At 37.5% G+C, this 16,094-nt stretch overlaps 1 protein-coding gene across 1 annotated transcript in view; it reads right to left on the bottom strand.

The window, feature by feature from the left end:
* Window positions 1–16,094, bottom strand: part of Col11a1 (collagen type XI alpha 1 chain) — a 201,646-nt gene that overhangs the window by 175,845 nt on the left and 9,707 nt on the right. Inside the window, exon 2 of the mRNA XM_042279780.2 lies at window positions 668–835. Coding sequence (XP_042135714.1) covers window positions 668–835 — 168 coding nt within the window. The remainder of the gene's footprint in view (window positions 1–667; window positions 836–16,094) is intronic.

Here is a 16,094-nt window from a genome sequence, read left to right as displayed (position 1 = left end):
TAGGCCTGCTGTAGGCTTTTGAAACCTCAAAGCACACTCCCAGGGACACACCTCCTCTAACAAGGTCCCACCTTTTAACCCATCTTAAACAGTTCCACTAACTAGGAACAACATCCAAATGAATCAATCTATGGAGGCCATTCATAGTCAAACTACCACCACACTTTATTAAACTTGTCATAAGAATACTGTGCAAAAAACAATCACAAAGAACATCTACCAAAAAACATGTTTCTTTGAAAGGAAATAGTTACAGTGATGTTAGGACAAAGAGTACTAAGTTTGTCTTAATTTATATGACTATTAAATTAACCTAATCAATCACTAATGGTAAAGGTTTCCTTCAGTCTCCATCCATGAATATAGGATGGTCATAAAATACTGCCTTCCCAGGATTATTATGTATTACAGACATGATGAATTATTAAATTCCTAAAAATAAGCATATTTCTGTTACCAGGCTAAGTTAGTAACTGGAACTTAGTTGTTTTTAATATGTTACTGGTGATTACAATTTCTTTGCGTTTTGCTATTTGAAAAATTATATTCCATGCTATAAGTGGATATTAATGTATCACAACAGAAAGACTAATAAGCTAAGAGAGAATAGAGGTTGTAAGTAAAAACAACAATAATGGCAGCAGGAGCAGAGATAAAGTGAACCTACCTGGAAATAGCTGTTTCGTTGGGGCGCTGATTTGTGCTTCGTCCGTAACTCTGTAAGCAACATCTGAATCTCTAGAATTCTTCCTGTTTGTACAAAATCCTGTTGTTTTAGATATTCCCACTGGAGAATTGTGAAAATCTAGTGCTTTTAGTATATCAACTGGAGCAGCTGAAAAATAGGGGGAAAGTTTTAAAAAATAATTGAATAGTTAAATATAAAAATACTTTTAGTTTCAGCATTTAATTATTTAATTTGTTATTTGACAATTCTATACTTAATATGCATTCTGATTACTCTCTCCCCCTATCTTCTCTTATCCCTAATTCTGTCAATCCTTCTTCATCCTTATTAGTCCCTTTCTCAGGTTTTGTGACCTGTTTAGTGTAACCAGGGCCAACTGTATGACCATTGGATTGAACTATCCTCTGGAGCTACATGAATCATTGGTGGCTATAAGACTGAGGTCAATGATACCTTCGCCTCTTCCTGAACCTTATCTGTATCAAATGCTCCCTAACATGCATCTTTACTCTGTACTTTTATGAAATTCCTTATTCTAGAAATTTTAGAAAACTAATGAATTATCTCAAAACAAAGAAGTAGCATATAACCCCAAGAACCCAATAGCTACATGTCAAAAGAATTCAAAGTATGTTCACTGTGGCATTATTCATTACAGCAATAGTGATACAAAGTGAGTCCCCTATAAGATGTAAATAAATGAACAACATGTGATATATACATATGATAGAATTCTACTCTGTCACTAAAATTAGTGAACTCCTGATAGAGGAAATTATCTGACCAGCTCTGTGGGGTGTTGAATATGCTGACCCTATCACCGCATGGAAGAACTTCAAAACACTGAAGGTTCACTACACGGAATAAACCACAAAGACAAAGATAAACACAAATTTAATTGCTTAGGACTTTCAAAATCCCTGGTTCAAAACAATGCATTTAATCCACTTTGTTAATACATGAATGAAGTGGAGTAGTGCTTGTTTGCAAATGAATATTAAAGCCCATAATGTCAACATTCTTATGATGTATTGGCTTTTGTCTGTATTCAAAAACAAACGAAAATGTTCCAATTAGTCCATGTGCTGGCCAATTTGTCATTCAGCATGCCTGAGATATAGCCCCTAAAATAATTAGAATCTAATGGAGTCAGTCGTAAAATGTTTCAGTAAGTAGTTAAGAAGTCATGTCTACTTTTAGGAGTGTACAAAAACTGCTATGTTGTTCATTTATGACTGAAAGTTCTAGCTAGTATAAAACACTGCAATAGTGAGCTGTTACCAGGCACTACTGCCACACTGTACCTCTTAGAATGTTGTTTATGCAAGGACTTACTTGGTCAGAGAGAAATTGGGATTGATTCTAGAATCAGGGAGCTAGCCTCATCACATCTCCAAGGACAGCCTAACCGGCATCTGGCTCTTCAAGAATTATCACTTCAGTAAACATTTACTTACTATAGCACTCAACTTGTCACAGAATGTATGAATGAGTAACTGAATGAGAGTTGTGAAATGTGTGTGTTTATGATCATTCCCTTAGTTTATTAACTCATGGAGGCCTGACTTCTACATCTGCAGACACACACAGGTGGAGCTTTACAGACCCTGCCTTGTACGGTGCCATAAAAATAGTTTCCTCTAATAACAAATTTGTGTGCAACTATAGCATGTAGCTGACAAATGAAAATCCACTTACTATTCAATATACCAAAGAGTGTTTGTAATTATTGGAAGAAAAAATATCTTTGTGGAAAAAAGAGAGGCTGAAGGGAGCAAATATAGTAGCCTTTTAGGTCAATCTTTGAATATTTGTTTCAAAACCTGAGTGTTTTTTTGTTTTGTTTTGTTTCTTTTCTTTCTTTCCTTCTTTTTTTTTTTTTTTTTTTTTTTTTTTTTTTTTTGGTTTTTCATGACAGGGTTTCTCTGTGTAGTTTTGGTACCTGTCCTGGATCTCGCTCTGTAGACCAGGCTGGCCTCGAACCCACAGAGATCCGCCTGGCTCTGCCTCCCGAATGCTGGGATTAGAGGTGTGCGCCACCACTACCCTGCCTAAGAGCTGTTTTTCAGCAATTCTTGCTGTCTTATTTTCTCATGTGATGAAACTAAGAAAATAATATTTATACTAAGAGCCATGTCCAAAGACCCTAATACGTGCCTTGTGACCAGGCTAGTTCTTTAAAGGCTCAAACCTTCACAAATTTCATGTCCTTTCCTGCTATGCAGAGGGAGAGAACTGAGCTTCAAAGACTAAGTAGAGGTATTCTCAGGGTCTGTGTAAATCTCAAGCCTCCTTTTTCCACCCCCAATCTTGCTGTAATAACCCACAGACGAAAACTACAAAAGAAAACTTAAAACGTTCTTAAAATAGTCTGAAATTATCGTAAACCAGCTAATTGAATCCTGATGTTGATATTTACTTTCAGTTAAACTCAATTTACCTTTCAGGATATAAATTACTCTGAAAGAGAAGGTGCCTGAAATCACAGCATATTATCTGCTTACTTTATTTTATCTTCCTGCTCAAAGTTGAGCAAGACTTCAGAGCAGGCATGAACAGAGCCTAGAAGGCTGTAATCCCATGATAACTGGGCATCAATAAACAATGCACAGGATGGAGCCCCGCTTCCCTTTCTTCACAGTGACTTCTAACACAGGATATCTACAAGCACATAAACACTTATCCCTTTCCAATTTGAAATGAGTGTGGTAAGAGCACCCTCCCTTTGCCAGATTCACTGTAGACCCACTACCATTAATTTCTGAAAATTTTCTCTGCAGGGACAGGATGCAATATCACCATTCAGGCCCTAATTCATATCTAAAAAACAGAAAGTTTCAATTTAATTTATTTTTCTAAAAAGGAATCCCAATCTTTGTTTATAAAGATAAAATTCAGCTAAAAATATCTGTTGCCTTCTTCTCTTTCTTTCTACTGAACTGAATGATAATTTAAATCATTTTGAAATGCTACCTTGGTTCTTGATCTTGTCATCTGACAGCCACAGTATTTACTAAACTCTCATAACAAAGGTTCTGTTGCTTTACACATATATGTGCAGGTATGTGCAAAAAACAATGTTCTTCTACCTTTCTTAATTCCAACTGTTTAAAGACTAAAAGCAATCACTTTTTATGGATACTTCAGTGTATCTGAAAAAAAAAAAAACACAATTTCTAATATTCAAAGCTACTCTTAGTCCTAGTATTTTATTTCTATTTCATACCACCATCATTAAGCATTTTCTGGCATATCTAATTCAGTACAGTATTATATTCAGCAATTTTGCCCTGTCTTCTAGTGTATACTGTTGGTTTATCAAACAGGGACACAGGATACAAGAGCCTAATCATTACTCCAGAAGCCATTTAAAGGGTGTCCATGCTCTTTCCCCATCAATCTGCATTCCACTGCTTGACTGAGCCTCCTAAATTCCATGGTTCAAGCAACTCTACTGCTTAAATTCCTTCAGTGAACCCCATTGACTTCCAGATGGCATTCACATTCCACATTCCTTGCAGAGAAAATCTTGATGATCTGGTTATACCCAATTTTCCTCCTAGTTCCTACCCCCACCACACCCCAGTGCCTGTCTATTCTGATGATTCACTGACCCAGAAATACCACCATAGTCAGTGCTGTAGAAATACTAGTTGAGACTTTATTGTTGCATTAATCTTAAAGAGTCTTGTTAATAAAATCAAACCTGAGGCCAGTTATTGGGGTGAATGCTGGAAGATCAGAGAAGCAGAACAAGCCACAGCTTTCTCATCTCGACAGCGCCTCAGCTCATCCTGTTTCCTCAGACTGGAAGCTTCTGTGTCCTCATCCCAGTGGCTCTCAACTGAACTGCTGCTCAAAAGCCTAAAGCTTAACCAGCTAAAAGCTTCTAGTTTCTGGTCTTCACGCGTTATATACCTTTCTGCTTTCTATCATCACTCCCTGGGATTAAAGGTTCACTTTCTGGGATTAAAGGCATGAGTCACCATGCCTGGCTATTTCCAATGTGGCCTTGAACTCACAGAGATCCAGAGGGATTTCTGCCTCTGGAATACTAGGATTAAAGGTGTGTGCTACCACTGCCTATCCTCTGTGTTTAATATTGTGGCTGTTCCGTTCTCTGACCACAGATAAGTTTATTAGGGTACACATTATTTTGGGGAACACAATACCACCACACTTTATAGAAAACATCACCAAATACTTTTGTCTATTTGGGGGCTTTTTATATCCTTACCTACTATCCGAAACAATTAACACCACCTTGCCTGAGTAGGAAGTAGGAGAAAACCAAGAAGGTAACTGAACAGCATTTATCTCTCTCCTGAATCTTAGTCTGGTGTGCTTATCCTAGCCTTGTACCTTATTAGCACTTACTTGGCTATCCTTTGATTTATATTCCCTAATTAGAAGATAAGAGATGGATACACAGAGATGTGCACCACACTCACATACTCACATATACTTGAGTCTGTATACAACACATAAAGACACACACACACACACACACACACACACACACACACACACACACAGGCTATATAAAATGCTGTGCAAATGAACAAAATAAAAGTGAAACTTTATGGAAACAACTTTCTCTAAGTGCCACATACCTTCTTATCAAGAAACAAGACTTCTCCTTCCCTTAATGGACTTTCTGTGTTCCATTAGCCTCTTGGACATCCCTGTCAATTCAACAATTTGGTCCTAAGTTTTTGATCCTGTCTTTCTGTTACCTGCAGCATCTGTATGGGTCACCTAGCTAACATCTTTCAATATTTTGATTGTCTGTTCTATTTCTTCCATAAGCTTCTCCATATGCTGCTTAAGTCTGTGTGATATAAAGTTGGAAATTCTAACTGCTTCTGAGTTCTACCTCTGCCATTTACTGTCTGTGTGATATGAATACATGGAAATATATCACTCTGTCTGTGCTACAGTTTCAAACCCAGTAAAATGGCAATAATCAAAATCTTGACCTCCAAGACCTTTTTGCCAAGTGGATTTGTTACCACGACTTGGAGAATTGGCTTGGAATAGTGTTCTAATGCAGCAATACTGCCTTCCTACATGGACTTTTATATGGTACCTGATATAAATATGATTTTACAATTTAAATGATAGAAGACTTTGTTAAACTTGAGAACTGTATACAATTAAAATAGAGTATCCACCTTTGAAGTCTTGGAAACAATTACACTCATTCATTTAGCTGTTACCCACAGCTTTTTTTACACATTAAAGCCAGTTCTCTGTGGCTTCAACAAAGTCTATACAGCTCATAAAAATCAAAGTATCTGGATTTTTTTTGCTTTGTTTTCCTCTCTCTCTTTCTCTCTCTCTCTCTCTCTCTCTCTCTCTCTCTCTCTCTCTCTCTCTCTCTCTCTCTCTCTCTTTCTCTCTCTCTCTCTCTCCTCCCTCCCTCTCTGTGGCTTGGGATTGGATTGGGATTTGGGCCTCACGTGAATTCCAAGCACTCAGTTGACCTATAACCCTATTCCTCTTTTCTTTTTGTTTGCTGAACAAAATCTTACTAATTTGAGTAGGCTGGCTTTGAATTCACTTTATTTCCCAGAATGGCCCTCAATTTACAGTCCTTCTGCTTTTGCCTTCTGAATACCTGGGATTACAGGCCTACACCACCAGGTCAGCCTAAAATATATTTCTTCTAGATATTAGACACACCAAAAATAAATTTTGCTTTTCTCAGATGAATCTAACACAGGCCCAGTAATGAAATCTGGTATATTGAGATATAGTAAACATTTTCATCGAAATCTACAATGCAGAATCATGCAGGAAATCTTCCTCCTTCATGTAGGTTATGGGACCCTCTTGTAGTGCCTCATGCTCCCCTAGATAACACACTCCATTGTATTTGTTTAATTATCTCATTGTGACTCTACATTATATGCATTCAGACACAGATTAAGTCACAGAATCATCTTCCTGATACACACCACCTAATCTTTCCTCTTTCCTCTCCCTCCTTGACCCCATACCCCAAATAAGTAAAATTTAATAAATAAAAAATAATTTAAAAATATTTCCTAATGACTGTGAGATATAGTATTGAACCATGAAGAAAGTGGTCATATATTATAATTTACTGACTACCAATATTCTAACAGTTTTCAAAACTCATGAGTCTTTAGCAACAGTTATCTGCCAATTGTATAAGTAATTAATACCTCAATTTCTATAGCTGGAACTGTTCAAGTTCTAACTCAAGCTAAGAAACTATTATTTAAGCAAAGAAATTATCTAACTATTTAGCTTATATAATTATATCTTAGCTTATATAATTATAATTTATATAATTAAGCTAACTATTATCAAGCTAAGAAGCATAACATGTGTATGTTAATGTGCATACCTGTGCTGTGGCTGTGTGTGCATATGTGTGTGTGAGACATAGGTTCACACAGCATGGCTTTCTCTAAAAATCTCATTATGTTTGCAGACAAGTTATCTCCCTGAATCCAGAGCTCACTGATTCAGAGCAGGGATGGATGGCTGTTGAACTCCTAGGATCCACCTGTCTCTACACGCCCTTACCAAACGAAGAAGTTAAAATTCACCCCCGCACCCAGATTTACATGCATGCTGAGGGTCTAAGCTCAGGTTCTTAGTGCTGTATAGCAAGTACTCTCTTCACTAAGTGATTTCTCCAATCCCAGCAGTTAAATTACTTTGTGTGAACTAGTTAAAGCCTCTCCAAGTTACTTTATCCAACTTAACCTCATGATAATGAATTAGCATTATATTTTAATACCAGAGAAAGGAGACTGAAACATATAAATAGTCATCAAAAATCACTTCTATAATGATTGCTTTTTGAAAATCCCAGACTTCCTGAACATATCTAACAATTCCATTAACTACAAACCTTGTTTCCCTAAGCCATAATTAAGCTGATTCCTGTTATCTGCATTTCCTGACTTCATTGGGAAATACTTTTTGCAGTAGAGAAGAATAATAAATGGCTTTATGTCTCTAACTATTGACCATATATCCTCCATAAAAAGTATGCCTTTGGTTGCCTCCCAGAACTTGAAGGTAGAACTCTACTGTAGAAGACACCACACACCAGATCCAGGACTTGGAGGAATTAACCTGAAATTAACCTGAAGTCCTCCTCCTTGAGGACAAGCTCTCATAGCAGTCAAAGGTGGTATGCAAGCTGTCATGGGAAAAAATAAGCAGCAGCACCACCCAGCTGTAAAGCCTATGCCCACAACAATGGGCAATCCAGCAAAAACCCCATTAGTGCAACAGTGGCACTTATTTTATCTTGGGTGTAACCAATAGCTGAGTAATTAGACTTAATGCCTGCTCCATAAGTGAGAATCCATACCTGGTACTTTAAATGTGACTAACTACTCATGCCGGGTCAGTTCATAGACACACAGATAAGTGTAGCTCTTACACCTCATCAAAGAGGCTTCTTTTTGCCCCAAATGGAGCCCATATAAAAATCTTCAGTTTCAAAACTTGGAACAGTCCTCCTGAGTGAGGTAACCCAGACTCAAAAAGACAGATATTGCATGTTATATTTTACATGTAAATACTAGCTTTTAATTTTTACATATATGCGTTTAAGTACAAACTACCACAGAGATTAGGTAACGAAAAGGGATCAGGGCAGAGGAGGAGATCTTCCAAGAAAGGGGAAATAGAGTAGAGTGTTACAAAGAGAAAAAGGGGAAACTAGACTAGTAGGATAAAATTGGGAGGGGGATGGGAAGACAGGGTGATGGAAAGAATAGGAGGGACAACTAACAGTAGAGGCCTTTTGAAAACCATGTGGACACATACTCCTGTAGAAGCTTTCTAAATTATATATGCACATATGAAAAGAATGTAAAGGAGGTCGCTGTAAAATGGAGGATATAAAGCCACAGCTAGATATCTTATGGCATCAAGTAAAACCACCAGTGCCAGGAATGGATTATGTCTTGCTGAACAATTAGCCAGAATTGTCCCGTAAACCACTCCCAAACATCACAGGATATTGCCCAGGCTACTGGTTATTCTCTGTAACCTGATGGCATAGCCCTACTGCTGAAGAAAACACTTACTTATGTCATAGAACGTGGAAAAGTCATTCTGGTGCCTGACCAGAAACTTCACTGCTATTGAGTAAAGTCCATGGTGCTGGAAGGTACTTTGCAAGAATATTACCAGATAGCCGGGTGGTGGTGGTGGTGGTGGTGGTGGCGGCGGCGGCGGCGGCGGCGGCGGCGGCGGCGGCGGCGGCGGCGCACGCCTTTAATCCCAGCATGTGGGAGGCAGAGCCAGGTAGATCTCTGTGAGTCTGAGGCCAGCCTGGTCTACAGAGCGAAATCCAGGACAGGCACCAAAGCTACACAGAGAAACCTTGTCTCAAAGTCTCAAAGAAAGAAAAAGGAAGGAAGGAAGGAAGGAAGGAAGGAAGGAAGGAAGGAAGGAAGGAAGGAAGGAAGGAAGGAAGGAAGGAAGGAAGGAAGGAAGGAAGGAAGGAAGGAAGGAAGGAAGGAAGAAAGAAAGAAAGAAAGAAAGAAATGTTACCAGAGAAGGCCAGTAATGATTAATATCGCCCAGTTATAAACTCTGCAATTTATATCAGCAAATTGCATTGAGGATATACTGGTATCGTGGTAGCACAAATGTTATGGGAATAACTAACCACTTTTTTGATAGGATGTAAGGCCCCCTCCATGAGATGCAACCCATAACCAATGTTGTTAAAGTGGACAAGAACCTAAGACTGAATTGGTCCTGAGTCTAGGGGAAAACACAGGGACTCACAACTGGACAATGTGCAGAGAGCAAGAGAGTTTGGAGTACTCAGTTCTAAATGAACGACTTTACAAACCCCTCCCCTCAAGGTTCTAGTATCTATGCAGAAGAGGAGGTGGAAAGATTGTAAGAGTCAGAGGTGATGAATGACTTCAAGGAAACAGTGTCTTCCAGACACAACAGGACTAACACGTATATAAACTCACAGAAATTGCAACAGCATACACATGGTGCAAACCAAACAAAATCCCAGTACCAAGAAGGGGAAATGGACACAAAATCTTACCCCTAACTGAGAAGCTATTTGCAAGTGATACCTGCAGGACTAGGGAAAATCAGTTTTCCCCAATGGAGTGTCACTGAGTCTATCAACCACATTCAAGAGTAGTTGGCCAACACAAAACAGACTCCCTTTTTATGTGTGTGTGCACTATTTGTTTTGGTATTTTTTGGTCTTACTATTTTTTCCTTTTTAAAATTTATTTGTTTTTGATTTTGGTTTGTTTGTTTCTTTGGTTTTATTGTTGCTTTCCTAGATTTCTTGAGAGAGAGGGAGGGAGGAGAGAGAGAGAGAGAGAGAGAGAGAGAGAGAGAGAGAGAGAGAGAGAGAGAGAGAGAGAGAGAGACAGAGACAGAGAAAGAGACAGAGAGAGAATATGAAGTTACATGAGTTAGGAGGTGGGTAAGATGTAGGAAGAACTAGAGAAAGGAAAAGTATATGAAATACTTGATTGAAATTTCTTGAAAAAAAATAGTAACATTAAAAAAAATTCTACAACTGATCAAAATGCAGAAAACAGCTGGGCACAAGGATTCCAGCCTGTGAGTTTACAACAAAACTCTCACACCTAAGGCTCAGAGAATATCACATAAGAGGGGACAGAAAGATTGTTAGAGCTGCAGGAGCAGCCTATCTGCTGAGAGGTAGTGTTTCTGTATAGACAGGGGGGCTTCTCATTCGAAATCTCAAAAATACAGTCCCTAAATACAGCCTGCAGAACAAAACCAGTTCACATGCCAACCTGTAGGGAGAAATTATACAAGTCCTTGCCCTTAGATGAAGGGCTACAGGCAATGAATGGCTGCTGACAGAGGGAGAAAGTCTTATTTCTAGAGATTAACCCCAGATAGGCTATCCATTCCTAACACATGTGTGTGTGATAGTTTTATATTTTAATATAATATTTATATACTTCTTTAAATATATATATTTAAACAAAAGAGCTCAAGAGTGTGAAGGGCACTGTGAGAGATATAGGAGGAGTTGGAGGTGAGATGAGGGAGGGAGGGGTGGAAATATACAAATATAGTGCTCATGTATAAAATTCTCAAAAGAAAATTAAATTTAAATTATAAAAACAAAGCAAAACAAAAGTATGCCTTGATGTTCCAGAATATACAACACTCAGGGTTTGTTTTGTTTTGTTTTGTTTGTTTTTGTTTTTGTTTTGTTTGTTTGTTTGTTTGTTTTTGGTTTGGTTTGGATTTTTTTTTTTTTTTGGTTTTAGGTTTGGATTTTTTGCAATTCATTAGCTAACACATCGATGAGTACAGGACCTATACTTTTAATTTTTTTTCTAATTCTTCTCTCATATATAACATACAAAACACGTTTCCCCCTCATTCTTTCTCCAGTCTCTCCCCAAAACTTCATCTCTCCACTCAGAAAAGAGTAGGCCTCCCAGCAAAATCAACTAAACAGGGCATAGCAAGCTACAATAAGACCAGGAATATATGGTCACACCAAGGCTGGAAGAAACAACCCTGTAGGGAGAAAAGGGTCCCACAAGCAGGCAATACAGTCATAGACAGATGCTGTTCCCACTGTTAGGAATCCCATAAGAACACCAAAATACTCAGTTATAATATATATGCAGGGATCTAGGTCGGACCACTACAGCCTCCTCCCTAATCCATACAAGTCCTGGTATGTACTAGTCATTAGATTCTCTTGGCTGTGTTCTCATGGTGCCCCTGACTCCTCTGGGAACCTATTCATCAACTTTCATATTCATCTTAATCACACCACAGCAAAACATGAAGGTAAATTACTGATAATATTAGCTAGGTTTTTTTTTTTGGAATATAAATTGATGTAAGCATAACTTGAATATTGTAACACTAACTAGCTGCTCATGCCTGTAATCCCAGCACTGAAGAAGCTGAGACAGAAAGACCACCTCTTGTTTGAGGAGAGTCTAAATTATGTAATGAATTCCAGTCACCCTGGGTTAGAGAGTGAGATCTTTTCTCAAAAAGAGGAGGAGAGGGCTGGAGAGATGCTCAGAGGTTAAGAGCACCTGCTGCTCTTGAAGAGAACTAGGTTTGGTTCCCAGCATCCATATGAATGTTCACAATACTCTATTACTCTACTTTCTGTTGATCTAACTCTCAACATCAACTTGAAGATCAGCAATGCCTATTGCTTATCTGTTGATGTGTTTTGTGTATGCTAAAATGGGCAGCTTACAAACAATGGTAGATTGTAATATGCATTTAGAAGATAGAAACCAAATGATCAAATATAAATATGATATCTTACCATTTTTTGAAAGTATGTTTTTAATTTATTTCATAACAAATCTGATTAATAAAATGCCAAGAAAAACTATACCAAGATATATTCTGAAGTAAAACTAGTATTAAAAAACAAAATGAAGAAAGAAAAACAAAGTGAATTTCATCAAAATGAAATGTATATATACTCCATTAGTGGTTATTTATCATTCTCATTATGGGCTCCAAGAGTGAAGAAAAGTGCATGAAACACAAAATCTTGGTTTTAATCCTGATGAAGACTGTGAACAGAAGCAAGTGTGTTCATATCCTTGACAGCACTTGATCTGCTTTCAAGTTCTTTGGCTAGAAATGTCTGGAGTTAGCTGACATCACAGCTCAAACTCTACAGAAAAAAAATAGAAACTAATATGGCAATTTTAATTCAGTACAATCTCTCCAAACACATTCATAGATAGCCATTGTATCCATCAAATCAGAAAAGCTGAACTTTTCTTTGAGATTTGGCTGTTTATAATAACTGTGTGAACATTTACAAACCTGAAGGATTATCAGCAATAGGAATTGTTGGCTATGTGACATCTGGATTCTATTAACTCAAAAACCCAAATAATTTATGACAACATTTATAGGTCAAGATTATCACCTCTACATTTTGGGTAAAAGAAAATAACTTCTCTGTCTTTAACTATTAGTGCTTAATTTGTTATGTGTGACAGGTTTCAGACTCTTGGTAGGAAAATGAGTAAATAAGAAAAGGTTTCATGAAAGTTCACTGTAGCATGGGTTGTGACTTCAAATAAGAAAGACTCCCCAATGAGTAGATGATATTTGAGAAAATTCGGAGAAGTCAGGGAAAACGCCCTGTCCTGGTTGTTTTTGCTTAATTGGATTAGAAGCAAAGGGAATGAATACAAAGAACCTAATGCAAGAAACAGCTCAGAATGATGGGGAAATGAGAGGAAACAAAGCCTCCTGCTATGAGAATAGGAAAGCTGTAAGACCTGAGGTCAAAGACGTAAGAATGACGTGTAAGTCTTATGAGACCTCCATGGATACTGAATTTTATTGCAAATGATTTGGAAAAAGATTGGAAGATTGACTGGAGACAAATGATAGAATCCAAAAATTGTTATGACTATTTTCCCCCCTGAAAGTATAAATTTCACAGAAAACTAAGGTGAAATACAGATTTCTCATTCAACTAATTTTTTCAAACTACTGAAACTTTTGTGTTGATAAAATTCTTGGGGGCACTGAAGCCTAGCCATAGAGTCTTAAAGAGCCTGCAGGTGTGAAATGGTGCAACTTGGGGCTAAAAGATGAATTAATGGGTCAAATTCTGAACATCTTGTGAGGACAAACAGTAGTAGGTAATGGGCTGCATGTGGACTGTAAGAAAAAGGGATCCAAACTCAAAGCAGGTTCTGAGAGTTTGTTTTGTGTTTGAATATCATAACTAACTACATCACCACAACCGGAGACTGAGAAAACTGCAAACGAATAGATTCAGGAAGAGAGTAAATTCAGTTCAGAGAATACAATCTTTGAACTAGCTTAGAGGCACTACAAATGGATGAATAGACAATCAAAGTTTACAAACCTGTAATTAAGGAAAGAGATATAGGCCCGAAGAAAACTTTAGTTGGGAGCCTACCAATATCAGTCAAAGACACACTAATTAATAGCATGATTATTTTAAACAATATTAAGAAAATTTTATCTGTAGGAAATCATTAAAACTTAACAAATGTTTATAATAAATATTTTGTTCTTTAAGTCAAAGTTTTTTTTTTTTTTTTGTTTTTTTTTTTGTTTGTTTGTTTGTTTGTTTGTTTTTCGAGACAGGGTTTCTCTGCGTAGCTTTGCGCCTTTCCTGGAGCTCACTTGGTAGCCCAGGCTGGCCTCGAACTCACAGAGATCCGCCTGGCTCTGCCTCCCGAGTGCTGGGATTAAAGGCGTGCGCCACCACCGCCCGGCCAAAGTTGTTTTAAAAGTACAATGTCTCAGAAATTTTTTTTAATCACATTGCAATTTTGCACTCTAAAAGTCTCTATAATTTGAGTGATTGCAAGGCAAAATCACACAAGATTTAGAAATTTCAGTTGCTTATTTGTCTTACAAAGGGGTTATCTAAATATATAGACACATTTGTTTCAAGTATTCCTTTATAAAATAGGATATTTATTCATATGTTTACTGGCCCGTATGAGTACACCTGTATATGAGGTGTGATTTCAAAGAGGACTATTACTGTTGAGAACTCTGGGTTGAGAACTCTGACTATTCTACAGAAAGCAAAGCAGGGGTGCCATATTGTGAATATCTGAGGACCCATGGTGAGGACATCCAACTGGGCTCTTCTCCCATGGGCTGATTCCTAGTGTACACTGGCCCTGCTAAGTTAGCTAAAGTCCAAGGCTTCTTTTTAGACACATGATTTTGTGCTACACAGGAAAATATATCCATAAGATTGTGTGTCCTCTGCGCTTTTCCTCAACCCTATCTCACATTATACCCCCATTTCATCTTCTCTGTCCACAGTGCCTTTTTCACATGCATTCTTTTAAGTACTTTGTAGTGTCCATTGCTTTTCTGCCTCAGGCTTTCATGTCACTTCTCAGAATGAATTCACTTGGTTATTCAGTGCTCAGCTGTTATTTCTCAGGTGGCTTTTTGTTTTGTTTTGTTTTGGTTTTTGGTTTTTTTTTTCTGTGTTTCTATGCTCTATTTTTCTCCGTCTATGCACCCAAGTTTCCTATCATCTACTGTTACTACTGCTGCGTATTTACTCATGTGAATATTGGTTGATTACTACTGTCACAAGTGCACCATTAATTCTTTAGGACCAGATTGTGTTGTTTTCTCAGCCACTGGTCTGAGCAGATTTCAAGCAAGGATGTCACACTTGTTACATTTCTGATCAAATGAGTCAGCTTAGAGCCCAGACTAGCATAAGTATACAACTGTGATTTAATATGTATGTGTTAAGCAAATGAATTGATGAAGTATACTTAGATTTTCACTTGTAGTTACACACATACCCCATGGTAGCATATACTGGCCTAATGCCATCCATTGTAGCTGTAGCATCTACACATAGTGGTTATACAGAGAAATGGAAAATCCTTTAATTCTTGAAGTTGTTGAGTAGACCTAATCCTCAACCTCCTTGTACCATAGAATCTTACATGAACTGAAATGAATGCAGTATGATGGAAAAAAATGAAAAACCAATTTGAGAATGGATAACTGTTATGAAAATCTTTAATAAATGCTGATTTTAAAACTAGAGCATTATTACCTACCTTACCATTTGACCTCAGTGTTGAACAAAGCAACATTCCCCAACATTTAATGCATGCTTTGCTCTAGAAAACAGGATTAGAAGGTGTTTTCTTGTTGTTATCAATTAATCAGATTGATTCAAATTTGCTGAGCCACTGCGCTTTGCCAATGGGATATTACAGAAAGAGTTCGCACCTAGCAATAATTACATTCCTTCTGACTTCTACTTTCTTGTTATACAAACTGGATACATTCTTGTTTGATAATATGTTTGTTTTCTAGCACAAGCAATTTTAGGTTGGGTTCTACTTAAAACAATTTGTAGAACATTGTAAATCATTAATGTTTAAACTCCATCAGAAATATGTTCAAATAACTCCTGAGGGTTGGAATTGGAAGTGACTGATTCCAAACAGAAATCATTAACCCATTCTTTTTACATTAGTAAACCCCCTTGCTTTATTTTTATTAATTGATTTATTCACTCATTCAACAACTATTTTACTGGACAACTATTTTATTCTAGATAGGGACAAATACTAGTCATATCTTAAATAGGTTTTGAAATGTATATCATGTTTGCAGTGCAGCATGAAATCCTTCTGCCATAAGCTTTAAAGCTTGGGTTAGGCAGAGTGCACAACAGTATGTCGTGCACTTTCGTCCACACTACTCTTCACAGTTGAAGTGAGGACTTTCCAAAGGAGATAGGGCACTTGAGCAAAAAAGCAGTGCTCAGCAAAGGAGAAAGTTCTCAAGATAGAGGCCATAGGTCAGTATGGAGACAACCAGATGCTGTTATTTTCAGGACATCAGAATA

The sequence above is a fragment of the Peromyscus maniculatus genome, chromosome 6 (assembly GCF_049852395.1).
Source record: "Peromyscus maniculatus bairdii isolate BWxNUB_F1_BW_parent chromosome 6, HU_Pman_BW_mat_3.1, whole genome shotgun sequence".
In the NCBI taxonomy this organism is placed as follows: domain Eukaryota; kingdom Metazoa; phylum Chordata; class Mammalia; order Rodentia; family Cricetidae; genus Peromyscus; species Peromyscus maniculatus.
This window is presented reverse-complemented; position numbering and strand designations above follow the sequence as displayed.